Genomic DNA, 22,003 nt, shown 5'->3' on the forward strand with positions numbered 1-22,003 from the left:
CTACCTACCTACCTATCCCTTGAACCATAATTCTAGATGAATATAAAACGAATACGATTTTAAAACTAAATAAAAAGCTAAAGGCCACACAATAAAGTGAGCCCTTACCTTACGCAGGGGATCTGTTCCAAACCCTCTCTCGTAAGGCAAAAAGTGTGTATGCTCGAGCCCCATTGGATATAATGAAGCCCGTCCTTGCAGTGTGGCTGTGCATGCGCAACATGGGTGCACATGCCATTCTTTCTTTTGCCGCGTGGCTTCAGTGTAAGCTGAAAGCCGCATATAGTGCGCCTGTGTATGGTGTGGGTGCACTGTAATACAGTCGGTCCACCATATCCACAGATTCTGTATCCACTGATTCAAGGATGCATGGCTTGGAAATATTCCAAACAAATATAAATTCCAAAATGCAAACCTTTATTTTGCTATTTTATACAAGGGATCCCATTTTACTATCCTTTATATTTAATGGGACTTGAACATCCATGGATTGTGGCATGCACTGGGGGTCCTGGAACCAAACTCCAGTGGATCCCAAGGGTCCACGATAATTTTTAAAAATCCAAAAAACAATAACCAGGATAAAATATGATAGATCAGAAAGGTCTTTGTAGATGATTGTAGATGATGGAGCCAGCTGACCTTCCTTGGATACAGTACCCCACCTGCTATACTCATTACTGGCCACTTATCAAACTCCAGATAGTTGGGGACCTTATTACTGGCATCCTATTTCTACAGGTGTCAACATAGATCTTTCTGATGACCATTTCCTTAGGCTGTAATCTGCCCCATGTCCTTTCAGAAATAAGCCTCAATGATGGTATTCTGATCCAGTTAGGCTCTTATGGTCTTGTATTCTTCCATTTTGTCTTGTATAGCAGGCCATAGGACTAGCCCATAAGACGACCTGCATAAAACAGTGGGCTCTCCATATTTGATGTGGTTATGAGTGCAGAACACCCATGAAAGTGGAAAAACAACAAACAAAAAACACCATGAGAAAACTAGAGACCTCTAGGTCCTCTGGCACAACTCTGTAGTCAACATCTGCCAGAAGGTGACCATAGAATTGCACTGGAGGACCTACAAATGCCTAGAGAACTGTTCTCTGTGGGAATCTCTAGGTCTTCCACCATGAATTTTATTGTAATTTTAATATATTTTTATTGTTGTTACCCACCTGGATTCCTTGTGATTGGGTGGGTTACAAACAAATCATTTATTATTATTATTATTATTATTATTATTATTATTATTATTATTATTATATTGACTATAGAGTTTGACTGGATGTTAACCACAGAGTCACGCTGGAGGACCTAGAGATTCCTAGAGAGAACATATTAAATCCACAAAAGTCAAAGCCGCAAATTTGGAGGAGGGAGAACTGTATTTGGCACCACAAATGTAGGAATTTTGGAGAGGACAGTTACTGTTACGGTTCCACCATAACTTAGATTTCTAATACACAGAAATCTCATAGTAGTAGTCGTCATCATTGCCGCCGCCATCATCATCACCATCACCATCTATATCCATCCATCCCTTTTTTCCTCTCAAAGGCTAACTCCATCAGTCTCTTTATTAGATTTTACTACATACTGGTGAGAAAAGCAACCTTGGCATATGAGTTTGCCTTTTCATCTGGTAGGCTCCCCCCGCCGCTCCCCAAATTTCAGCCATTTGTGAAGATATTTTTTGTGACTCTTTTTGGGACAGACTAAAGTCAGGATTGCCTCAAGGGAAGCAAAAGACATATGTTGATACTGTAGACGGTGACTGTAGTGAGACTGGCTGTTTTTGGACAGCATTCTGTTGAGTTAGGTGCTGGAATCATATAAAACAAAACACACTACCAACAACAGAAAAGTTTTTGACAACGGTTATGTTCCTGAGCCAAACCACTGATCTTCTTCTTCTTTTTTTAATCTTCCAACTCATTAATTTTCACCCCTTGCTCAAAAATAAAGATGGACTATTATTAACTCACACACATGCCCCAAAGAAACTATTTCCAAAGTTTCCGAAAGTGACAACAGATGCCTGGGCTCTTGAAAGAAGAATTAAAAAGTGTGAGGACATACAAAACAAAACTTCAATGAAGAAAGAGAGGGGGAAAACAGAGAGAAAGAGAGAGACAATAGTGCATGCCAACTAAGGACTGGTTTATAGAAGCAAACAGAAAACTTGTCTATTATATAATAAAATGTGTATGCCAAATTAGCCCAGTCTTTACAAACCAATAGATAGTGGAATAGTCCTTCAGAAATATTTCCAGATAACTATTTTCTCAACATATTTGGTTGTGTTAGAAAATTATGCTTAGAAAATCAGACAGAGAAAAATAATAATCTTGGCACATACAAGTTAAACAAAGGCGCGTTACAGACGGGCCCATGAGGCGCCGTCATCACGCGTGAGGGGCGGTGCTTCCTGACGCGCCTTGCCCCTCGCGCGTAATGAGTACATCAAGATGGCGGTGGCCATTCCACACGGCCACCATTCCACACGGCCACCGCCATCTTGATGTAGCGGACGCTCTGCATCCGCACGTTGCGCCCCAGGAGTGACGCTGCGAGTGAGCACTTTGGCACTTTCGCGCTCCTTCTTTGCAGCGCGGAGGAGTTGCGCAGTTTGGCTGCTGCAACTCCTCCGCGCTGCAATCGGCAGCGGCCCGAGACTGCCCCTTTTGGGCGGTCTGTAACGGGCCAAAATCACCAGAGCTCTGTGACAGAGAAGGCTAGATATCTCACAGAACTACAGATCCTAGAATTCCACAGCACTGAGCCATAGCAGTAAAAGCAATGTCAAACTGTAAACTGTTAGTATCTCTTGCTTCCTATATTGCTGAGGCAGAGCTTAGAAATACAGTCCTCCCTCCATTCTCACGGGTTTTGAACCCGCATCCCTTGCTTATGTGCGAGGGCTGAACAGAGGGGGAAATAATGGGGTGCATGCCCAAGGCATATGCATGCATGCTCCTGCAGCCACACGCCAATATTCAAGCAAATGGGGCTTGAATATATGCGAAACTCCATTTTTGCGATGTGGCTGTGGAATGGATCCCCTGTGAAAACAGAGGGTCGACTGTAGTTGCATTGAGGCTAGCTCATGAATATAGTTCTGAAAAATCATTTCATTGAGATGAAACATTTCTGCAAAAATTATAAAATTAATTTGTCGTATTGGTTATTAACAGCATGTTATCAATGCTGTATTATTATTATTTTTACAAAGGTTACTACAGTTACTAAAGATGTTTAAAAGGGTCCCTCGGCCACCAAAACGCCCTACCAAAAGTAATGAGTTAAAATAACGTGAAACATTAATAATCACGCAGATTGCTAATGCAGTTGTCGTTTAATTATTTGGACAACTTTAAACGCCATTGTTAAATGTTAAAAAAAGAATTTGGGGTAACAAATGGATTTTCAAAGACCATGTTTCATGCTCCAAGGACGATTTTGGCTGAAACTTGAGATGAGGGCCAATGGGAGTTGCAGTTCAACATCTGGAGAGCCACACTACTGAAAGATTTGACTACTGAAACTGGTTTTTCCACAGGTATTAATGTCACCTTACTAATTCCTACAAATGTTTTAAGTTACATGAAGGTGTAGGCAAATATCTCCCCCTCTGGACTATTTTGCTACCCACTACATGCTTTCAGTAATTTGTTCAATGTCTGAAAAACTCCAAGTTATAGCAAAGCTGGCAGTTTATGGCCTGCAGAGCTATAAATCATTTTAAAAATCATGATGATATTACTCAAACCAGATGTGAAAAACATATGTTTACCATGCTTGTGCAAACTGCTGACTTGTTATACTTAATTAATGTCGATACTTTTGTATTAACTACATACAAGCTTAATAATAACTTTGAAGACTTTACAGGAATGGTAAGACTATTACAACAACTACTACTAATATAATAGTCTCATCAACGTAGTGGTTGTTGGTAAAGACAAGCTGGCAACGTTTGTAAAATTAGAACAGACTAGTATTATGGAAGGGTACAGGCAAAAGACAAATGGTAAATGTTTGCAGGCAATATACTACCTTTTAACTAGAGCCAGCATAAGATAAGTCTGCATGGCTTGAAATGGAAGGGGGCACTGTAGGAAAGAGGAGGGCTGACTCCTTTGGCAGATATCTGGTGTCTACTAGACACCAAAACTTGGTCTGGTAAGGATGTCATTATCTTTGTTCCCAGAGATCGCTAGAAACAATCCGATATGATGAGACAGAAGCCTGTGGAAGAAATTCTGCTTTTAAATTTCACCTTCTTACAATCCAGTGAAAATGTCCCCCTTTCGAACCAAAGTGAGACGCAAACTGGGAAGACATTTCAACTTGGCTCCTTTAATCCACCCTTCCATGGAGAAGCTTAGAACATTATCTATACTCCTCCTGTATTATCTGCATAGAACCTTTGAGATGGCTTTGGCTGAGAGATGATAGCTGGTCTGAAAGCAGTCCGTGGGTTTACAACTGAATTGAGATTAAAACCTGTATCTCCCCTGACAGTCCAATACTCTGGGGCAGTACAGACCACCCGAAAATGACAGTCTGCAGGCACCCATTTTAACTCTGGAAGAATACCACAGCCACCAGATCGCGCGATGTCCCTCCGGAGTAAAAAGAACCTGTTTTTTCCAAGTTCTTTTAGCAGCACCCAGGTTACATCGTGAGTGCGCCACTGGTGCACTTGTAATGTAACAGACATGCAGCGATGTGCGGATGCTGCATGTCCCTTACGTCAAGATGGTGGTGCCCGTGTGGACAGGATGCCAACATCAGGCTGCCACCATTACATACTATGGTTCCGGACTGTGCGGTTGCTGCGCAGTCTGGAACCCTAGTATCGCTGCCGCCGCCATGCCCCTTTCGGCCCGTCTGTCTTGGGCCTCTGTCAAGAACTGTGTTGGCTTTCTCAGAATCTAAGCACGTATCTCTCTCTAGGCCAGAATATTAATTTTGAAATCACTGTATTATGTTGTCAATCTGTGTGGATGCTGTTCTCACAACAAAGTACTGACACTTGTTGGCCCAACTATTTGTTTGGTGTGTTTTTACTTCTATGAGGCTCAATCCTTAGAAGTCCTGGCTCACATGATACTATCTGTACAAGGATGAAAGCCACCAATATTTTCAACAGTTGACTGAACCCATTAGCAAACCATACTGAAAAAGCCATTGTGTGACACTTTCCCCTCCGGAAAGAGATGGCTATGTCCAGGGAGGAATTTCAGCTGATTCAAACATCACCATCATTTCTCTATAGACCCAAAATATTGCCATGGATTGTACAGCAGATTGGGCAGTTCTGAAACATGTACAGATAGTAGGGAATCCAGTCTACAATATTTTGGGCATGACAAAAATAAGAGGGGAAAATACCTTTTTCCTTATGGAGTTTTTTGGGATTGAGCCCAGCCTCTGGATGCACAGGTTCTCCTTCTCTAATATTTGATAATATACCTGAAAGAAAGTTGGAGAAAGGAAAAAGAGAATGAACTTCAAATTTGCCCAAACTATAAACAATCCCACGAACATGTGCATTAGGACTGGAGCATGGCTTTGGCACGGCTTCTGTCCTCTTAGGACACATACATCATTTAAAGAGCATACCTCCAAAGTGACCCAAAGCAGCTTTATTTGGGCCAGTCTGTTCAGGCCCTATGATTATGGAGACCAAGGTTTGATTCTCTGTTTGGCCATGGAAACCCACAGGGTGACCTTGGGTGGGTCATACACTCTCAGCCCTTTATGCTATTTGAATTAAGGTTGTTTCTGTTTCCTGGTGTGAACTAGCACAATCTCCATGACACTTTCCACTCTGCCCAAAAATGACAAATGGAGACCAGTATGTGACAGCTTTAATGTTGCACCCATTCACAATGCTCAATGCATCCACCTAATCATTCAAATTTTTGAAAGCTACATTTTTGAAGAATTATCATGCCTCTATTAAGAAAGGCTCATGCCTAGGTTTTATACACACCAGCTGCATTTACTTTACAAAATCCACACTTGGACTAAAATATGACTTTGGATTATTTGTAAATGAACTCTGTTGAATCGGCCTGTAAGTGTTTTACATATTAGAGGTCTCCTGGGGTTGAAAAAGGGAACTTGGAAGTTACTTTTTCTACAACTGCTCCCATTCAGAGAATTGTAATCTAAAAAGAAAATAATGTTTGCTAACTCTGACCTGGGGCTAGAAGTTCAAATTGTTCCCTGACACTAAACCAAGATGTCCCCTCTATGGCAAAGGCAAGGTATGGATGGTGGAGTCAGACTATGAATTCTTGGACATTAGGAGCCCTGGTGGCATAGTAGTTAAATGCTGACACTGCAGCCACAAAGTTGTGAGTTTGATCCCAGGGCTCCAAGGTTGACTCAGCCTTCCATCCTTTTGTAGGTTGGTAAAATGAGAACCCAGCTTGTTGGGTGGCAATTGGCTTACAGATTGTAAAGTGCTTAAAGAGTGGTGAGTTCTCTGATAAGTGATGTATAAATGTAAATGCTAAATGCTATCTGAGTGCCTGCTGGCTATGTCCATAAACCTGCTCTGGCTCTGTTACTATCACCTACAACTGTTTCACAAAGGGCTGAAGAGGGAGCCAAACTCACCTCTATACATTTCACTATGAAATCACAGCTGCAGTAGTATAGACCATTGCCAGATTTGCAGAAGTTAAGGGGCAGAACTTGGTGAGCACACAGATGATGCTGGCTTGCCCAGGAGGATTAGCTGCATGCTAGCCACCATGTGGAGCAGGCTAAAGTGACTACCACTTTGGAAAAGTTAACTCCTTTTTGAGCAAACCACAAACATGTTAGCCAGCGCGATGCAAAGAAAAGCAGGAAGACAAGTGAAAACTGCCAGCGAGCTGAAAAGGCTTTCCTCTGAAAGGTTCACATTAACTAATTAACAAGATGGATTCACTGAAATAATTTCAGATGAAAAATGCTTTTAATAGACCAGAGGATTTAAAGAATTGGTAATTATCTGCAATTCCTCTTACTTAACAGAGAGATATAGACGGCTAGATAGTTAACAACCCAGACTGATGGATGGCAATTCAAAAACAATAATCTGTGCCACTGAGAGAACCCCCCCCCCATTCTTTTGTAAAGGAACACCTGCAATATCACATGGATGTGATAGCTTTAAGATTTTTAGATTACATTATTTCTTTTTTTAAAAAAATTAAAGCATTATATTCTTCCTGCTTCACAGATTACAGATTTTAAAAAGTAAACTGTTCTTTAAAAAACATTTAAAATAAGTCCTAATTCTGGGGAAAGAGTGAGATACAAATAATAATAATAATAATAATAATAATAATAATAATGGTGCGGTACATACTGCGAACAAGCCGAGTACCAATGCCGATTCTAGGGTTAGGGACCGCGCAGCAACCAGACGGCCCCTAACCCTAGTATGTGCGGACAACGTAACAATGGTGGCACCCGGTGTACATGGGTGCTGCCATTGTTAAGTAAGCACTGCGCAGCATTCACACATTGCCATGCGGTGCTTACGTAATGAGTGCACCATTGGCACACTTGTTACACCACCCCTGTGGCTCAAAAAGAACTGGGTTCTTTTTCCTGCGTAGGGAAGCTGCGCGGTTTGGCGGCTGCAGCTTCCCTCTGGAGGAAATTAGGCTGCTGGCAGGCTGCCCTTTTCGGGCGGTTTGTACCACACCAATAATAATAATAATAATAATAATAATAATAATAATAACAACAACAACAACAACAATAATAATATGCTTTTTCAGGGCCAGTCATGCCTCATGAAAATGGCTGGTTAACTCTGATGGAAAGAATATTTAAAGACTTGGTGAAAAAAACAACAAATAAGGAGATTCTCAACAGTCAAGAAACCCAATAAGGGGAGTCCTCCTGAAGCCTCTTTTTTGTTTTTCACCTGAACCTTGAAATAGACTTATGCAGTTATTTACATGAAAAATCAGTATGCAAAAGGATCTCATAGCACCTTTGAGACTAACTGAAAGAAAGAGGTTGGTAGCATGAGCTTTCGTAGACTTCAGCCTACTTCTCCAGATAGCAATTGCGCTTTACATTTCTATACCACTTCATAATGAACTGTACACTAAAGATCCTAAGATGTTCCTTTTAAATATGACTGACAATAAAGATTTAGAAAGGAGGCATGGGAAATTGTTATTTTATATGATATCCGCAGCTAGAACTTTGTTGGATTCACTCTGGAAAACAGACCAAATTCTGAGTATAGATTCATGGGTGTTAAAAGTTTATGGAAATGGACAGTTTGACTTGCAATATAAGTAAGAAATCACTTAACGAATTTAAACAAGGTTGATAATTATGGATAGATTACCTAAAAGAAGATAGGGGTGTATATGCTGGTATTATTTTTGAAAAGCACACCATGAAATTACTAATTGAAGGAGATGCAACATGTTAGAACAGAATGTGTCTGAAACTGAAGTACGTAATAAGTTGATATTGGAAATAGAAAGCAAAAATTAAATACTGACAAATATACGGGCTTGATAAAGTTGGAAGGAAGTAATAACTATGTAAATATATGCAACTTTAATTGTTTACTACTATTTTTTATTTTGTATAAAATCAATAAAAATTATTTAAAATCAGTTTACATGTAAGCCAGTTTCCCCCAATAAGCTGGGCACTTATTTTACTAACCTATTAAAGGAAAGGCTGAGTCAACCTGGAGACCTCTGGGACTGAACTCACAACCTTGTGGCTGCAATACTGGCATTTAACTACTGCACTACCAGGGCTCCTTTATGCCTGGGGTTCATGTCTATGAAAGCTCATGCTGCCAACGTCTTTTGCACAAGCTCATGATGTCAGATTTCAAAATCTCCAGAGAAAGTGTAAGACATCCCAAAAGATGTCTGCAACACTGGACACTGCACTGGGACTGTCAAAGCTAATTGAGAGTGAGAGGCAGCTGAAGATAGTTGCCAGCTACGTCATAACAGAGGCATGCAGTACCAACCAATTCTATCCGGTGTGTTATCAAGCTGGGATGGGGAACTGGAAACGCTGCTGCTCTGATGTGAAGAGGCGTGACTCCCAGGTCGGTGGCCCTCTTCCACAGATGGAGCAGGCGAAGGGCTGTCTTGAATCCTCTCCTTTAAAAAAGAAAGAAAGAAATGCATCTGAAGAAAGGGAGGATCCCCTCCGCATGTCATGCTGATCAACCTTCCTACACAAACAATTATTTGCACATCAATGCCAGAAGTAACACAGCTTGTCAGTTAAAAATGAGATGAATCAAGATGCAGAGTAGAATTGGAAGGGAAGGGCAAATGCTCTCTGAACAAATCTTGCCAAGAAAACCCTGATATAGGGTCACCATAAGTTGAAAACAACTTGAAAAAACACAACAACATGTATGAAAACCCTATGAAACTAATGGGCTTGCCATAAGGCAACTTGAAGGCAAACCCATATCCATGCATGTCAGGAAGCACCAGGGCTTGATTATTTGCACCTTGAACAAAAATGGTGCTCAATGCTTTGGGGACCCATTCTGTTGCTGGCATTACACAGACATACACAAGCAAGCAGAATTCAAGATGTAGCTGTGTTAGACTGTAGTATCAGTATGTAGAGAGATCTTGTAGCACCTTTGAGACTAACTGAAAGAAATAAGTTGGCAGCATAAGCTTTTGTAGACTAAAGCCTACTTCCTCAGATGCATATATGCATCTTTGAATATCTATCTATAATCTTTGAATTCTACCCCTATGGAAAGCACCAAATTTAGTCAAATGGAGTGGAAATCCATCAACCTCTTCAAGACCATATACATCTGAGGAAGTACACTTTAGTCTATGAAAGTTCATGCTGCCAACTTCTTCCTTTAGATCTCAAAGGTGCTACAAGATCTCTCGATATACATACACAAACAAGTTTTGGGTTTTTTCTTTTTGGTAGTGTGAGTCTGCTAAGAGGGAAGTGATCATAGGAGAGGAAGGCAAACCTGGCAACATTAGGCAGGTATCATCTAAAGACGAGTGCCCACGTAAAAGTACACTAAACTAAATCAAGGAATAGCTGTCAACTAAGGTGAGTTGCAAGGGACAGGCAGAGATGTAGATTCTGAATGGAAGGAAAGTTGGAGAGAAGGGCTAATGGCCTTGGCAGACCACAGACTGCATTTCTTTCCATTCTGCATTAAGCATACCCTCCAAATGTCCCAATTTGGCAGGGAAAGTCTCAGTTAATCTTCTGTCCTCTCACTGTTTCAGCTGCTTTGTGGAATGTGCCCAGGTTCTCTCTCCTTCTCCTACTTTGACTGCAGGTCCTCAGTTTATTTCAATTGCTACAAAGTGAGTTCAAAGTACAAAAGATGTTTGTACTCAGTTGACTCGGTGGTAACCTTGCCCTTCCCAGTAGGCTCAGGGAAAACCAAACTGCTGCACCTTTTCCTGGCTTGTGTGTTCTTCCTCATTAACTTTTGCCACCTTGACCAAACTCTGATGTTGCTTGGCCACCCATGTCCCAGTTTTCATCTCTGAAATGTTGGAGGGCATGCATTAATTCTATTGCTTAATCCCTATTGTTGAAGGTCTACCAAAACCTGTTAGCCTCTATCATTATAGTTAAGCCCACGTGGCTTGGTCCACTGATTCATTGTTGGACTCTCTTTGGTTGCTGTTTGGTGTTTTTCATCTCGAGACTTGGCTTCCTTGCCTCTCTTTCAGGGTCTGCTTCCAGCTGGCTATAGAGGCAGCTCTAGAACAGAGGTTCTTAATTGTAAATATATAGCGTTTGTCTATTCTAAACACATTGCACATAAATGTAAGCCGAACATCGCTTCAAATGTGTTTTTAATAGCAGACTTATTGGACATTCAATACTAACTGAACCTCAAAATCATGGAACAGATGTGGATCTATTATACAGTGGTTAATTGTCAACAGACATGCCTTTTAACTAATTATCTCTTATTTAATGAACACACAATAACTAATAAAACTTAGAACAGAAGCATTTAATTGCAGCACTGTCAGCCTACTAATTAAAAATATTTGTGAAGCTTAAATAGTAATCTATGTTAGGCCTTTTATGCCTCTGTATCTTCAGGGCATTTTTTATTTAAATCAGTTTGAGACAAACATTGGGTCATTTTTATGGATAGTATGGAGACATGTTAGCTGTATTGGTTAAAATAAGGCAAAAAACAAATAGGTGCCGTCATTCTCAGTGCTGAAACCAGTCTCTGGATTGTTGGTCTATGACAGTAAAGGATCAGGATAGTAAGTGCAAACAGCCTTCATTCTCCAAAATTCTGGCTTACTGTTTCATGCAAATGCAAATAAAATTTACCATACTCTCCAACTGTCCTGATTTGGGAGGGACTGTCCCAATTAATGCTTTTTCATCCCACTTTTATCTGCATGCAAAATGTTCCGGTTTCTCTAGCCTTCTTCTCCATCTGCCCTTTTGTCTTCAGCTTACTTCAGTGACTACAAACCAAGTTCAATGTGCAAAAATAGTTTGCATTCAACTGACTCAGTGGGGAGAGAGGAGCAAGTGGCATCTTAGCCTTCCCAGTGGCCCCAGGCAAAAGGAAGCTGCTGCAGTTTCCTCTGGCTTGTGTGTTCTTCCCTAATAACCTTTGCCATCTTGACCACATGCTAATGTTGCTTGGCCACATGTGTTTTCATCTGCCAAATGTTGGAGGGCATGTTACTTAATAAAAGAATAAAATGCAGTTAAAAAGATAAAAGCCCATACAAATGGTTGTTAAAACATTACAGTACCCCCTAGCCTTTCTATTTTAAAAGCCTGTCTGAATACAAAGGCTTTAGCTTGCTGGTGGAATGACAACAAAAAGGGAGCTGTTCTGTATAAAATATTGCCTCCATATATATGTGTGTTTGGAAGTGAGATGTTGGTAAGTCTGAAATGCTAGCAAGCATCCTCTCAAAAGTCATTCTGTGAGAACAAGTGATGTGTATGTGTGTATAGATTTGGGACTTGAGGAAGTTACAGTCTGGCCTCCATACTGCAGCTGTGGCAACAAGAACTACTACATCTCACGTGCAGAGATGGCAAATTTGGTCATGAGTTATGTGTTACTCAACGCTGTTCCAAAGGAGGAACAGCCCACTTCTGTTTTTGGTTGCATCCGCACTGCATAAATAATCTAATCTGACATCAGTTTAAGTGCTGTGGCTCAATGCTATGGAATCCTGAGAACTGTAATTGGTTGTGGCATGAGAGATCTCTGATAGATCTCTGATAGCGAAGCCTAAATGCCTCACAAAACTACAGTTCCTAGAATTCTATAGAATTGAGCCATGGCACTTAAAAGTGGTGTCAAACTGGATTATTTCTGCAGTGTGGATGCAGCCTTCGTTGCAGATATATTTGTGCCATGATCAAGGATAAGCAGTATAGCTACAGAGCCAATAGTACAGCTGAATGAGCTATTTTGAAATGAAAAAACTGGCATCAAATAACCACATGAAGAAGCCCTGAAGGGTTTCTGTTCCCCCAGTGGATACCAAGAGGGTTCCCAAAATTTGAATGCCTTGGCTTTTGGCAAAGTACAACTTCGTGCTCCAAACCTAGGGGAATAAGTGAAGACCTAGCAAAGGGATTCCATACCCTCCGGTAATTTACAAACGAAAACAGGGGCACATGTGGCCAAACAACATCAGAAGGTGGTCAAGATGGCAAAAGTTATTAATGAGGAATGATACACAAGCTAGGAAAAGCTGGAGCAGTTTGCTTTTGCCGTAGCCTGAAGGAAAGACTCTGAGTTAGTGCTAAGTTACTGAGTACAAAATACTTTTGCGCATTTGCAGCAACTGAAGTAAGTGGAGGACATGGAGAAAGAGGGAGGAGGAGAGAAATACTGGGACATTTCAAACCATCTTAAAAAGTAGAGTGACAGAGGATTAATTGAGACTATCATAAAATCGGGATAGTTGGAGGGTATGGGATCCTGAATACAGGCTGAGACATTTGCCAGAATGAAAGGCAGTCGTGATTATCTTTTGCCATAATATATGCAAGCGGTTTCATCTTTGCACGTAAACAGATCCATTTTTCAGTCCCGTAATCAGTATGCATCTATTAAGCTACTTAACAGCAATGAGCTGTGGTTCATTAGGCAGCTACTGTTGTGTCCCCGTCTAGTTAAAATTTCACAGCAAGTTAATCTATTTTATTACAAATGAGAACGCAAGCAATAATGTCCCCACCATTTTCCAAACACAGGGTTAACAGTATTTGCAACAAATCAGGGAGGACACTTCAATAGGAAAACTGTAAAGCTCGGAGACTTAACATCTTTTTACACCCTGATGACTTCATTTTGTCATTTGTGAATTTTATACCCCTCCGTCACTCTTCATATATTTCAGTTTTCTTCTCTTGAAAAGAGATGTTGTTCTGCTAGCCAAATAAAGACTTCCTTCTGGAAAGCAATCACCTCCCTATCCGCCCAATAAACACACACATACTAGAATATGTGTATGGCTAAATGAAAGCCAGTTCTGGATGCACTTGCCCTCCATTTGAATAAGCAAAGTCATGGCCTAAGGATGCATCTGCACTGCAGAAATAATCCAGTTTGACACCACTTTAACCACCATTCCTCAATGCAATGGCATTCTCAGAATTGTAGTTTTGTGAGACATTTAGCCTTCTCTGTCAGAGAATTCTAGTGTTACAACGAACAACAATCCTCAAAATTCCATAGCATTCAGCCATGGCAGTTAAAGTGGTGTCAAACTGGATTATTTCTGCTGTGCAGATGTAACCAGATGACAGGTAGGAAAAAAAGCTGGCTTGCCAGGCCTAAAAATACTGTACAAAAAGGAGCTTCTTTGTCAGAGGCATTTAAAACTGGTGTATACCTGTATGGAACCTGTATGATAACAAAGAAATAGGAATATCATTATCCACTAATTTTAATCTTGAAGGAAGCAACAAATACGTGTAGCATTTCAAAGCCCACTGCAGTTTTTTAAAAGCATTTTTGCAATTTGGGACCTATTCTGTGCAAAATTCACATACAGTTCTTTTTGTGCAGAAAAGAGATTTTTCTGCATAGAAAATAGCATAACTCGATTATTTCTGTGGTGCGTTTTGGACCAAAGTTATAGTTAGAAGCAATTTTGGGTGCAGCTGGAGTTGGTAGAAATGCACCAGCTCCGTCTTCAAAATAAAACCTTATAATATTATTTGTCTACTTTGTTGCATATTTACCTTTGTAAGAATTTAAGCAAGTTTTTGTGTTTGTATATTTTACTTAAATAAGTATATTTTACGTTCTATCAGTCTCAGTAGCCTGATGATTCACATGGTCATAGTGATGAAATGCCTTGCGCTAGCATTTTATTAAAGTAAATTTGTGATTACCAGCTAACATAAATTTGCCCTTTATGAAGGAATCTGAGTCAGAGTTGGGAAGTCGAAAAATAGAAGAGTTGGCGAAGGAGTTGGAGAAGGTTCGGCATACCAACTCTAAGGTGGTTAAATGCTAGTACTGCATCCACAGTGTTGTAAATTCAATCCTAGAGGAGGGCTCCAAGGTCCACTCAGTCTTTCATTCTTCCATGGGTTGGTAAAATTAGTACCCAGTTTGTTGGGGGCAATTGGCTTACAGATTGTAAACCGCTTAGGGAGTGCTAGTTCACTCATAAGTGGTATAGAAATGTACATTGAGCCTGCGCTATAGGCGGGCGCGCTATACGCGGCTTTGAGCTTACATGCAAAGCTGTGTAGAGCCATGCGGGAGTGTGCGGGGTGCAAGTCTGATTTAAATGAATGGGGTGCGCGCCCATGGCACATGCACACTGCCGTGCTGCCATGCCACCACATGCATGAGCCCCATTCACTTGAATGGGGCTCGAGCATATGTGCAATTTGGCTTACACAGGGGGTGAGTCCGGAACGGATCCCCACGTAAGCCAAGGGCGCACTGTACTTGTTATTGCTATTACAGCTGTTCTTGGAGGCTTCCTGAAGATACATGAATAGGTCCCCAGTTCAAACACAAGCACCTAGTCCACGCATTTTAGGTTACCTATTGCCCCATGACTACAGAGGCTAAAGATCTCAACAGGGTTTTTGTCATGGCCCTCACCACTGGTTTATGAGGATCAAGACAGAGAAACTTGTAGTAATGTACAGTATATCTAGAATGCTTAGCTTACTTAGTCCTGCCATAATCAACTTGACCTTACTACTTCGACTGTGATATTTCATCCTATTGATCTCTGTTTGTGTGCCAAGTGCGTAGAGAAGCAGCGATGGCTAAAGTTTGCTTGTTTATTTTTATTTCCAGTGCAACTATAATTACTCATCCAAATGTTAATCTATTAATGAGTTCCTAAAGGACTTAATGGCATTTTCTCTGCTGACAAGTGGGTTTTGCAGCTCTGTCTGAATCCTGGAAAGTTTATTCATACCTTTTGCCTCGATATTTCTTCTTTAATTGATGCATTCCCTCTTGTGATCTACCCAGCAGGTCAACGGGTGGGATAACTCACTAATGAAACCAGAGGCACTTAAAAAACAAAAATGAAACCCAGTGTAGAAAGATCTTTCTTCTGCCTTTCACTTTTCTCTTGCAACTCGCTGCTGTGCCTTCCTCATATCATCTTATTGGCTGGTAGCTATCAGAAGAAGCAGGTTGGATTAGATGTGCTTTGGGTCTGATCCAGCACAGCTCATCTTATACTTTGTATTTTTATGTTTCCCTGGCTGCTGTCCCTCACTCAATCCTCCACCATGTTTGCTTAATTCACAAACAATTCACAATACGCTTGGAATGCAACTCACTGGCTCAGTGACTATGGTCCATTGAGCCAATTCAGACTGGCAATGGCTCTCGACCGCAGGATTCCTTCCCAGATCAACTTCATATTTCATGGTAGTCTCCCACATATTCTCCAACATTTACTCATGAAAACTGAGAAATGTATAGCCTGCAATATCACAATGTGGCCAGGCAACAAGAGGGCATCCCAAACCCCAACTCAAATGAGCCTGTTGCAAAGAGAATAAGACTATGCCTCTCCTCTCCCTCCTGTTGAGTTAAATGAGTTGAAACTAATTCTGCATTTTCAGCTCAGGTTGCAGCAATTGAAACAAGCAGAGGAGAAAGGGAGAAAATGGGAGGAACAGAGAGAAACTGGGACGTTTTAAAAGCAGCTGAAAACGTGGGACGACAGAGGATTAACTAGGACTGTCTCTGGCAAACCGTGACAGATGGAGGGTATGCCAACCATGGGCAAGTCATGTGCTCTCAGCCTCAGGGGAAGGCAATGACAAACTTGCTCTGCCAAGAAAATCCATGAAAAGTTCGCATGAGGGTCGCCATAAGTCAGAATGACTTGAAGGCACACAACAAAAACAATGACAGTGCTTCCATCCAAATGTTAACCAGGCACTACGCTATTTAGCTTCTGAAATCAGACATGTTGCAGCTGGTAAGTATGACGCCTTGGGATAAAAACAATATAAGAGACACCAGGAGTCTGAAATCTTGCCTTTCTAGTCCCTATAAAACCAACTACACTCTACCCTGAACAATAGCAAATTCACCATAGTTTCGACATTGCTCAATATGAAATCAAACATAGGCTAGCATTCTGTTGGTGGCATACAAAGACATACAGAGGCATGTGTCCATCTAATGTCTGGATACAGACAGAAGGCTGAAATATAGGCCGTTTTCTGGAAAAGGAGGACATCATCTACCACCCTGGCCCAATTTAGGAAGGACCTCAAAACCTTCCTATTCAAGCAGGCATTCCCCGATTAAATATCCTGCGGGCCTCCCTCCTCTTCCGTGGCCATGAGGACGGGCTAACGGGGCTTTTATTGTTGTTTTTTAGACTGTGTATTGTTATTTATCTGTTTTTAACTTGTATTTTGTTGCTCTTGCTGCATGACTGTAAGCCGCCCTGATCTTTTTGGAAGGGCGGGATACAAATAAAGATTTTATTATTATTATTATTATTATTATCTGGCCATCCTGGATGAGGCACGGCCTTCTGGGTATTTCAAATGCATCCTCCAATCGTCCCATTGCATAACTGGGCTCTACCGCCACATACTAAGAATGACTCCCTATTCACCTTCTTCAAACCATTTAGGTCTTTCTCTATCTCCTTTCCACTAGGAAAACATTCTTTGTTTGATGCTGCATATGACTGATTAAGTGATGTTCCCAGGCCTAATGATGTTAATGCTGTTTTCAGCTCACATTAGGACTTATATTTGTTATTAACGGTAACGCTAATGGCTGAGTCAACACTAAAAGGACCTGGAGCATAGCTAAAGGCTAAAATGGAATGGGTCTAATGATATTGTCAGGTTAGTTAGGTGGATTTAAAAGACTGAAATTGCTCTTCTGCCACTAAAGGCAACAGCAGTGAATTGGTCCTTATATTCCAGAAACTAGCCATCAGCTTTGAAGGAATGCCATTTGACACACATGGGATTCAAAACCTCTTTCCTGGGAAACATATACCCCACTCCCAACATTTCAAAGATGAAAAATAGGACACTTATGGCCAAACAACATCAGTGTGTGGTTAAGATGGCAAAAGGTATTAATGAGACAGAACACACAAGCTAAGAGATGCTGCCACAGTTTGCTTTAGCCTGAACCTACTGGGAACATGCACTGTTTTTTCCCCAGAGCTACCATCATGACAATAGTGTAGCAAACTGAATTGTAGTTGCTGGAGATTAATACCATAACTCACGGGCAGAGCACCTATTTGTACTGAAAGAAGTCCCACGTTCAGTTCCCAATATAACCATTTAAAATTAGCAAGTAGCAAAGGATGGGGGATAGCGCCACTGGAAACCTGAAATTCAATACAGGCCAAAATACTCCAGGAGAAAGCAACCTGACGCCCTCCAGACATTTTGGGCTCCAGCTCCCTGGTGTTCATTTTTTTCCCCCAAGGACAAAAATGTTTGTATTAGGAAAGATCAGAGCTGGAAATGGAGCTTTTTGGACCACAACTCCCAGCATCCCCCATGCCAATGGTTGGGGGATTTTAGCTGTAGTGCAAAAGAGTAACCTTTTCCAAGCTTTGAAAGATGAGTATTGAAAGGATGTATTTAGACTGCACAAACTTTAAGCCTGCCAAAACATATCTGCATGTGATATACCTGTTCCAAAACCAATGTAACTCAAGGATTGCACCCACACTGTAGAAATAATCCAGTGTCACACTGCTTTAGCTGCCATGACTCAATGCTATGGAATTCTGGGGACTGTAGTTTTGTGAGACATTTAGCCTTCTCGGCCATAGGTCTCTACTGCCACAACTACAATTCCTAGAACTCCACTGCATTGAGCCATGGCAGTTAAAGTGGTGTTAAAATGGATTATTTCTGCAGTGCGGATGCAGCCAAGATCACGCAATGAAATTTATGGTCCAGTGAGATTTATGGCCATAATGAAACATTTTCATTATGGCCAAGCTTCCTGATCTGAACATAAATGGGAGCATTTTTTAATCTTTACTCTGCCCCAAGCCTACCTTGTCTTAACCTACCTTGGTGAACCTAAACCTACTTGGTGTATATTGTACTTTGGGGGGTAAAAAAACACCCAACTGAACAGAGAGCACTGACATTGTGTTTAAAATTCTGATCCTGGGGATGAGTCACAGTGAGCCAACTTTCAGACGCAGAAAGTTTTCTCGGCGGAGTTGTAAATCCCTGAAGGCAGGGATTTATCACAGAGTTTCTGACAGAATCTTAACTACAGAAGTGCTAGTAGGAGCTGCTAATCACATTAGGTTAGATTATAGATGGCAAGAAAGACTTTTGAAACCTGGCTACCGTGGCTCTGCCTAATTTATAGTGTTCTTGTCAAGATGAAATCAAATTTCATAGTTATGACATTTCTTTCCAGAGTACTAAACGTTAACTTTGCTGAGAAGGCACATTTTGGAGAACAGGAGTGGGAGGGCAGCTGAGGGAGATATCAGAGAGAGAGGCTTTGTTCTAGATGGCAATGTGATCTATAGAGCGGCTGGGGGGACATGATAACTTCATTCCAAGGTGTTAAGAAAGCAGGCCATTCCCAGGTTGAAGAGGAGCCGCTCAGTTATAGAAGAGCTTTGCAACTGGGGCTGTGACATTTAATCAGATGATGACAGCAATCAGATAAAAATAATAATTTATTTCTTATGTAAATCAAATTAATGAAGAAAGAATTTATGTTCCATCTACCCATGGTTCTGCTTGGAAAGGATTAATCCAACAGAACAAACAATTGCAGGAAGATTCACTTTGTATTTTAAGATCATGATAACATAATTCATGACCTGCTTCATTCAAGCATTGTCAATGCTTTTATGCTGTTGTACTATATTTTTCATGTTAAAAAACCCCCCAAGATCAATTAGATGAAAACATTTTCATTGACTAACACTATGGTCCAGCCAAGGCTAATAAATACCATGGAGTGGGTGGAAGATCACCAATGATGGCTTTAAAGTGGCAACAATAGCACTGTACCTACACATCTTTGACTCTGACAATGTGCTAGAAGACCACTTCAATCTCCCCTATGAAGCCCAGAGAGGCATTGCTGTTGGAAGAGTTCAGGCAGCATTACTTTTCTTTGGGACTATATGCTAAGGGATACCTCAACATTGCAGTTTGTCCTAACGAAAAAGCACCTCTCATTAACTGGTTCACACAACACATTTAAAGTGCTACGATTCCACTTTAACTGCCTTGGTTCTGTCCTGTGGAATCCTGGGACTGGCAGTCGAGGGGGACATTTAGAGGAGCTCTAGTGCCTCTGACTATACTGCAAATCCCAGGATTCCATAGGACGTTGCCATAGAAGTTAAAGTAGAATAATAGCATTATAATTGTGCAGTATGAACGGACTGTGGGTCACAGATTGATATGTAACAATACACAACACAACAGCATCACACAATATAATGGCTTGGATCCTATTGGTCAGTTCTAACCAGAGTTGAATCATGAGTCTACAATTAGGTAAATCCCATTAATTCAATGTGTTTATTCTACTTGGGATTTACAATCAGATTCAGACCATAAAAATCATGCTTTTTGTCCCCATAAAGACACCATTTCTAGACCAACATATAGTCACTTGTACAGCAATTATCACAGCCTTAAGATTTTATGAGTCACAGTATGTTACACCATGCTCAGTTAGCCATGCAGTCACACCCATTTGCTTTACTCTGATGTGTTGATGCAGAGAATTTTCACACACAGCTGTAGATGTACCAAAGATGCATCCTGCAATGTGCAAAATGTAGATGCATGGATAGGGTTCTGGGTACATATATAAAGTTTTAGTAAGTGTGTGAAGTGTTAGTATTTGAGTTCTGCAAGATTCTACCATGCCTTTTTCAATAGATGCCTAAACTGTATTTCTATATGTTTAGCTGCAATACTAGAAATTTGGGGAATGGAAAAAAATTTCACTGGTGGACAGAATTCTTATGTGGGGCAATGCCCTCATTGGACACCTCTGAAGAGTAATAGGATGAGAGGTTGTCTGGAAACAACCTACTTCTCAGCCTTTTGTACGCTGAAAAGCATTCCTACTAACACAGAAAATTATGCTGGAAAACTTTTGTCATGTTATTCTCGTTCTCTGAGTTTGGAAGGAGCATGCAAAAGTGAGATACCCTTCACGATGATATAACAAGAACTATATTGCGTAATTCTGCTGATGGTATAGCCAGAATGTGAAAATAACACATTACTGGTGACATATGCTCACATAAACTGGGGTTATGCGAACATATGTCCTTTGGAGGAAGTTGTGGAAGGAGGTATTTAGTACCTTCTTGTGTAATATCGGGCCCGTACAGACAGGCCAAAATAAAGCTACTTCAGGTCACTTTGTAGGTATAATTGTAAATGACGCACACATCTAAAGAGGCCAGAAGCTGTGCCAAAGCTGCGCTCCAATCCTTAGGACGCATGCATCATTTAAACAGCATACCTCCGAAGTGACTCAAAGCAGCTTTATTTTGGCTTGTCTGTACGGGCTCATTGTATCTGGAAGGAAAGCAGCTTCAAAAGGACACAGCACACTTCCCTGGCTATTAAGAAGTCAATTGAGGGCATGAAACATCTGGGCAGCATCATACTCCAGTTGTGCAGAGAAGAGAGCTGACATCCTCCTCCTGTATTTCCAAAGAGTGAAAGTTCCAGTCCTCTGAAGCTAACTTCTGGTGGGCACTTGTGTGGGTGAAGTGTTATGCTTTGCTTGCACACCATAGGACTTTGCGCTCTGTTTCATTATTACTTTTTTCTGTTACATTTAAAAGAGAGATTTGAGTCTAGATATTTATGCCAGTCTAAGATATAGCCATGTTAGTCTGTAGAATCAGTATGTAGAGAGATCTTGTAGCACCTTTGAGACTAATTGAAAGAAAGAAGTTGGCAGCATGAGCTTTCGTAGCCTTCAGTCCACTTCCTCAGATGCTTTTGCACAATTACCAATGAGTTGTTGGGTCTTAGAAAGCTTGCGTGTGTTACATAACAAATTATGTGAAAAAAAAGTAATGTTTTCAGAGTCTGGGCATAGCTCAGGTCTCAAAATTACCTTTATAACTGAAGCTCCTGCTCTTGAAAGAGGGCTGTGCATCTGAGCTGCTGCAGCCATGTTAGCGATAGTGTTGAGATGGTTCATCTGATTCATAGCCATTGCAACAGAAGCAGGAGGTAGGCCGACTGGAAGAAGAGGATGGGGCATCATCATAAAAGGCAGATCTATCCCTGAGAGGAAAAACACAACAGGCCATAAATAGTAAGTAAAAATCTGCGATATCCACTTGCCATAATCCAGCATTGTAATCGACAGTGCAAACATTCAATGGACTCAATGGAACTGTGAAGAATCATTATTATTTTTGGATGCTCCAAGGGATAGGACCCAAACCAGTGAGTTCAAATTACAAGAAGGTTGATTC

The 22,003-nt window shown here is 41.0% G+C and overlaps 1 protein-coding gene across 5 annotated transcripts in view; it reads right to left on the minus strand.

Moving 5' to 3' along the window:
* The window catches only part of DACH2 (dachshund family transcription factor 2), a 321,363-nt gene that overhangs the window by 43,178 nt on the left and 256,182 nt on the right, over positions 1-22,003 (minus strand). For all 5 annotated transcript variants that reach the window (XM_042480324.1, XM_042480323.1, XM_042480325.1 and 2 more), the window contains 3 exons: positions 21,637-21,809; positions 9,031-9,166; positions 5,406-5,486 (listed from right to left, as the gene is read on the minus strand). In XM_042480324.1, the coding sequence (XP_042336258.1) occupies positions 5,406-5,486; positions 9,031-9,166; positions 21,637-21,809 (390 nt within the window). The remainder of the gene's footprint in view (positions 1-5,405; positions 5,487-9,030; positions 9,167-21,636; positions 21,810-22,003) is intronic.

The sequence above is a fragment of the Sceloporus undulatus genome, chromosome 7 (genome assembly GCF_019175285.1).
Source record: "Sceloporus undulatus isolate JIND9_A2432 ecotype Alabama chromosome 7, SceUnd_v1.1, whole genome shotgun sequence".
Lineage (NCBI taxonomy): Eukaryota > Metazoa > Chordata > Lepidosauria > Squamata > Phrynosomatidae > Sceloporus > Sceloporus undulatus.